Consider the following 6,000-nt stretch of genomic DNA (forward strand, 5'->3'; position numbering starts at 1 on the left):
GCTTGTATAAAATAGAGAGGCGTGGCCCCGCATTGGCAGTCGGGACCGCACCATAGAACCTAACACCAGCGTAGCTCGGTATTTCGGCCGCTGCAGCGCGCACATGGCATCACGCGCTGCAGCCTATTACACTTACGACGAGGTGGTAAAGAGCTCACACCACCGCATCTCTACACTACTCCACAGCGCTCTGTAACCGTGAGTAGCCTGCTGCCACCAGAGAGGGCCCTGCAGCCCCAATAAAAGCCAGCCTGCTGCCACCAGAGAGGGCCCTGCAGCCCCAATAAAAGCCAGCCTGCTGCCACCAGAGAGGGCCCTGCAGCCCCAATAAAAGCCAGCCTGCTGCCACCAGAGAGGGCCCTGCAGCCCCAATAAAAGCCAGCCTGCTGCCATTTGTGAGGGTCCTGCAGCCCCAATATAAGCCAGCCTGCTGCCACCAGAGAGGGCCCTGCATACCCAATAAAAGCCAGCCTGCTGCCACCAGAGAGGGCCCTGCATCCCCAATAAAAGCCAGCCTGCTGCCACCAGGGAGGGCCCTGCATCCCCAATAAAAGCCAGCCTGCTGCCACCAGGGAGGGTCCTGCAGCCCTGTAAAAGCCAGCCTGCTGCCACCAGAGAGGGCCCTGCAGCCCCAATAAAAGCCAGCCTGCTGCCACCAGGGAGGGCCCTGCAACCCCAATAAAATCCAACCTGCTGCCACCAGAGAGGGCCCTGCTGCCCTGTAAAAGCCAGCCTGCTGCCACCAGGGAGGGTCCTGCAGCCCTGTAAAAGCCAGCCTGCTGCCACCAGAGAGGGCCCTGCAGCCCCAATAAAAGCCAGCCTGCTGCCACCAGGGAGGGTCCTGCAGCCCTGTAAAAGCCAGCCTGCTGCCACCAGAGAGGGCCCTGCAGCCCCAATAAAAGCCAGCCTGCTGCCACCAGGGAGGGTCCTGCAGCCCTGTAAAAGCCAGCCTGCTGCCACCAGAGAGGGCCCTGCAGCCCCAATAAAAGCCAACCTGCTGCCACCAGGGAGGGTCCTGCAGCCCTGTAAAAGCCAGCCTGCTGCCACCAGAGAGGGCCCTGCAGCCCCAATAAAAGCCAGCCTGCTGCCACCAGGGAGGGTCCTGCAGGCCCTGCAGCCCCAATAAAAGCCAGCCTGCTGCCACCAGAGAGGGCCCTGCAGCCCCAATAAAAGCCAGCCTGCTGCCACCAGGGAGGGTCCTGCAGGCCCTGCAGCCCCAATAAAAGCCAGCCTGCTGCCACCAGGGAGGGTCCTGCAGCCCTGTAAAAGCCAGCCTGCTGCCACCAGAGAGGGCCCTGCATCCCCAATAAAAGCCAGCCTGCTGCCACCAGGGAGGGTCCTGCAGCCCTGTAAAAGCCAGCCTGCTGCCACCAGAGAGGGCCCTGCTGCCCTGTAAAAGCCAGCCTGCTGCCACCAGGGAGGGTCCTGCAGCCCTGTAAAAGCCAGCCTGCTGCCACCAGAGAGGGCCCTGCATCCCCAATAAAAGCCAGCCTGCTGCCACCAGGGAGGGTCCTGCAGCCCTGTAAAAGCCAGCCTGCTGCCACCAGAGAGGGCCCTGCATCCCCAATAAAAGCCAGCCTGCTGCCACCAGGGAGGGTCCTGCAGCCCTGTAAAAGTCAGCCTGCTGCCACCAGGGAGGGTCCTGCAGCCCTGTAAAAGCCAGCCTGCTGCCACCAGAGAGGGCCCTGCATCCCCAATAAAAGCCAGCCTGCTGCCACCAGGGAGGGTCCTGCAGCCCTGTAAAAGCCAGCCTGCTGCCACCAGAGAGGGCCCTGCTGCCCTGTAAAAGCCAGCCTGCTGCCACCAGGGAGGGTCCTGCAGCCCTGTAAAAGCCAGCCTGCTGCCACCAGAGAGGGCCCTGCATCCCCAATAAAAGCCAGCCTGCTGCCACCAGGGAGGGTCCTGCAGCCCTGTAAAAGCCAGCCTGCTGCCACCAGAGAGGCCCCTGCAGCCCCAATATAAGCCAGCCTGCTGCCACCAGGGAGGGTCCTGCAGCCCTGTAAAAGTCAGCCTGCTGCCACCAGGGAGGGTCCTGCAGCCCTGTAAAAGCCAGCCTGCTGCCACCAGAGAGGGCCCTGCAGCCCCAATAAAAGCCAGCCTGCTGCCACCAGGGAGGGCCCTGCAACCCCAATAAAATCCAACCTGCTGCCACCAGAGAGGGCCCTGCTGCCCTGTAAAAGCCAGCCTGCTGCCACCAGGGAGGGTCCTGCAGCCCTGTAAAAGTCAGCCTGCTGCCACCAGGGAGGGTCCTGCAGCCCTGTAAAAGCCAGCCTGCTGCCACCAGAGAGGGCCCTGCAGCCCCAATAAAAGCCAGCCTGCTGCCACCAGAGAGGGCCCTGCAGCCCTGTAAAAGTCAGCCTGCTGCCACCAGAGAGGGCCCTGCAGCCCCAATAAAAGCCAGCCTGCTGCCACCAGGGAGGGTCCTGCAGCCCTGTAAAAGCCAGCCTGCTGCCATTTGTGAGGGCCCTGCAGCCCCAATAAAAGCCAGCCTGCTGCCACCAGAGAGGGCCCTGCAGCCCTGTAAAAGCCAGCCTGCTGCCACCAGGGAGGGCCCTGCAGCCCTGTAAAAGTCAGCCTGCTGCCATTTGTGAGGGCCCTGCAACCCCAGTCAGAGCCAGAGTGCACGCAAGTGATGAGCCCTCAGCACCCAAGCCTATACCATGCACTTGTCTCCCTCCCCAGCGCCCCCTGGTGGACTTCGACGGCTGGGGCAGACTCCACAGTGGCATTTGGCCACAATCTACCTCGGCCAGGCGGCTACACCTCAGGTCAGAACGAGAGGCCGTGCATGTGCCGCGAGGTACACCCACAGCTGCATCCTGATGGCGTCAATCCCTGCCATCAAGCCCTTCATAGGAAGCTCCCTCTTCACTCGCCCCAAAATGGAGGGACTGGACCGACTGTCTCCAAATCTATTTTTTGGAGACATGCCTCCTGACTAGGCTCGAGCAGCCTGATAGGAACACCGAAGTCTTGTGGCAGCCATATTTGAGCCAAGTATTTCTTTGTTTCTCAGTATTTCCAGAAGCCCACGATTAAAAAAACTACTCATACAACAAACTACTCATGCAACAAACTCCTCACACAACCACAGTCCAATTATATGGCTGCATGCTGGTGCAAAGGCAAAACATACTTCATGAATACAAGATACAACAGCCCACTTCAACGGGGGCTCCTCAACACGCGAAGGACTCTTACAACAACCAATGACTGTGAGAGGTTGACTTATCGCTTCTATTTCTATGTATTAAAGGTATCAATTCTAAAAATGGTTAAGGATATCTCTAGGTGGAACTAACAATGAGCAAAAAAAAGAGGGTATCAGAAGAAAAAGTCTATGTGCCAGGAGCCTTACAGATGAACTTCGACTGGCATTTTGAATCTGCGTTAATTTTCCTTGGCTACAAATGTTTTCAAAACGGTCTGTGACAAGTGGATTGAATGAAACCGACATATCCGCAGCCTTCCCTTCTGAACCCGGATTTAAGTCCCGTCACGGTGACTTTCTGATATTTTAGACCAGGAGAGGTTCTTGTGCAGAGGATTTCGAAAGCTGAATAGCCGATGTAAAAAATACAAAGTGATTGCAAATAGGAAGAAAAGTAGGGTGAACCCTTTGCACTCGTTAAACACGGATGGCTTTTCACAAGTGCCTTAAAACAATGGTGAGAATAGTAGGGCGCCTATTGTGATATTACTCAGGATACTTCTTGTTTCTAGAGGTCATAGCAGACACTCTCTATAAGCTGTAGAACGTGCAATTACATAATTAAATGTGAGATTTATCGTGAAAAGTGAAAACTCTGTTCAGAAATGTTTTGTTTCAAACTGTTTTCAACTATACACAACTTGACAGGCATTACAATGTTTAGTAGGGAAGAGACACTTTGGGGGTGAGTGGATGACACACTTAGTTTCAGGTAGACAGAATCTGAACATTGATGTTAAAAGGGATAAACACAAGGGAGCTAAAGTATCTAATACACCAAATATACATAATGGTATAGAGAGTAGAGTACTCTCTGTCAGCAGGCATCACCTTTCAAGAAAATATTCATGTTAGTTAGGAAGTGTTTTTAATCACATTTTCTTTGCAGAATAGAAGGGTTTTGACAGCTGCTCTGCAATACTTGCCTCCCATTTGGCAAACAATAGTAAAAATGATGTAGGTATTGTTTACACTTCACAGTTAGATGATAGTTGTGTTTTAAATTTTTTAATGCATTGCCGTGATTAGAAGCTAATAACTGAGGAAAAATCACTAAAACTCAGCAATGTATTACCTAGCCTTCATAGTTAAAATCCACAATTCCCTGGAATTATTTTGTGCCATATTACAAGCTGGTCGTCCCAGTGTCTCCTGGCTGATATTTATTGGGTCTTCAAATTCCAGACCAGGAAATTATGGCCCTGGAGACACCAAACCCACCCATGGTGCTCTGGGAAGGGGGGGGGGGCGGCTGCAGACAGCTGATGTGCCCAGCTGCCTCCCGCCTGCATATTTCAGCAGGGGGGGAGCACAAGAGGCTCCCCCAGCTGAAGTAAAAGGATAGGCAGAGCTATGCTCTGCATATGAATTAGAACATGCGGTAAAGATTCAAATTGCATCCTTCTAGAACAGGGAGATTTGAGATGACATCAGGAACTTCAATGCAGATCATGGTTCAATTGATGCATTTTGTATATTTCACCAAATGACTGACCACTTTCTGGCAATGATCAGCAGCTGATAAGCAGATAAAATTATAACATTTCATTGAATGCATGCTAATCATCATAAATATTCACACAAAACATGACATTTTTCTGAAACGTGATACTTTTTGAATGGACATTCCTTAGAATTATGTTACAGTGGATCTAAAAATTCCGGCTGACATCATCATATAAACAAATATTCTAGAGTGCCTATTGCTGGTGATTTATGAGATGCAGGACAGGGGAGAGAGAACCATTTTTCTCTGCACTGGATGGTCAGGCCCCCTTAAGGTGTCCACATTGGCCTGGAGGGAACACAAATCCTACCTCGGGGAAGTCCTCTTCGTCGCCTTCCTCTCCATACAGATGAGCTCTTCCTGTGTCTTCTAGGCCGAGAATCTGAGAAGCAAGCGCGAGAGTAGCCAGTGTCAATAACAACAGCCTGCTCTTGAAGAGTGTCTCCATTTTATTTTAAAATGAACCGGTGCTCGCACACAGGACTAACAATCTCTGCCCTGCTGTCAATGGCCATGCTCTTTATACTCCTGGGAAACAAAAAGCAGCATTCCTCACATTGTGTCGCCATTTCTAGAGCTTCTGACTTGTATTAATTAAGGTTACCATTGCTAATTTATAGACAGGAAGCAAGCATGTCGGGAATTTGTTTTCTGAACTCGTTTCAGCATCTCCTGCAAGCACACTGCCCTTTGGAAATATTTCCCATGCGTGGTAATACCTATTAATTAGCTAACTATGGAGGCGAGGGCAATTAGGATTTGGAAGAACTACTGAACATCATTGACATTTTTTTTCTTTCAAAGCCGTCATACCATTTAGCTTCCTGAAATACAACAAACAACTCCCATAAAGGAACATGCCTCATCTATTTTGAATGAGTAGTCAGGAACAACGTCATTGCGGCGACAGAGTTTTACCTCAAGAATCACGACGCAAATTGATAACTAGGCTTATGATTCTTAACTAAAACTACTTCGATTCATCACACTTAAGGGGCTCATCAAAGAAAGAGAGGTTCATCAGATAGCAAAGGAAAACAGTTTTTCCAAACAGGCTTTAAGAGGGCTCTAAGTGGTCCATATGGGTGATCTTTAAGATGGTGCTTATAATTCCAACTCCCTCCAGGCATCAGAACCCTGTCTGAGCCCCTTTGACACCAAGATAAGTCTTTCAGATTGTGCGGCTATTTAACCTGTTTGGCTAATACCTTTGGGTCAGGAAATATCCAACTATGAGTTACGGTGAAAGCCTTATCTTGAAAATGGGAAACAAAAAAAGATT

The 6,000-nt window shown here is 51.4% G+C and overlaps 1 protein-coding gene across 1 annotated transcript in view; it reads right to left on the reverse strand.

Moving 5' to 3' along the window:
* Positions 1-5,166, reverse strand: part of NPVF (neuropeptide VF precursor) — a 30,202-nt gene extending 25,036 nt beyond the window's left edge. The window contains exon 1 of the mRNA XM_086939972.1: positions 5,029-5,166. Coding sequence (XP_086796098.1) covers positions 5,029-5,166 — 138 coding nt within the window. The remainder of the gene's footprint in view (positions 1-5,028) is intronic.
* Positions 5,167-6,000: the final 834 nt, after the last annotated feature.

This window comes from Lissotriton vulgaris, chromosome 10, assembly GCF_964263255.1.
Source record: "Lissotriton vulgaris chromosome 10, aLisVul1.2, whole genome shotgun sequence".
Lineage (NCBI taxonomy): Eukaryota > Metazoa > Chordata > Amphibia > Caudata > Salamandridae > Lissotriton > Lissotriton vulgaris.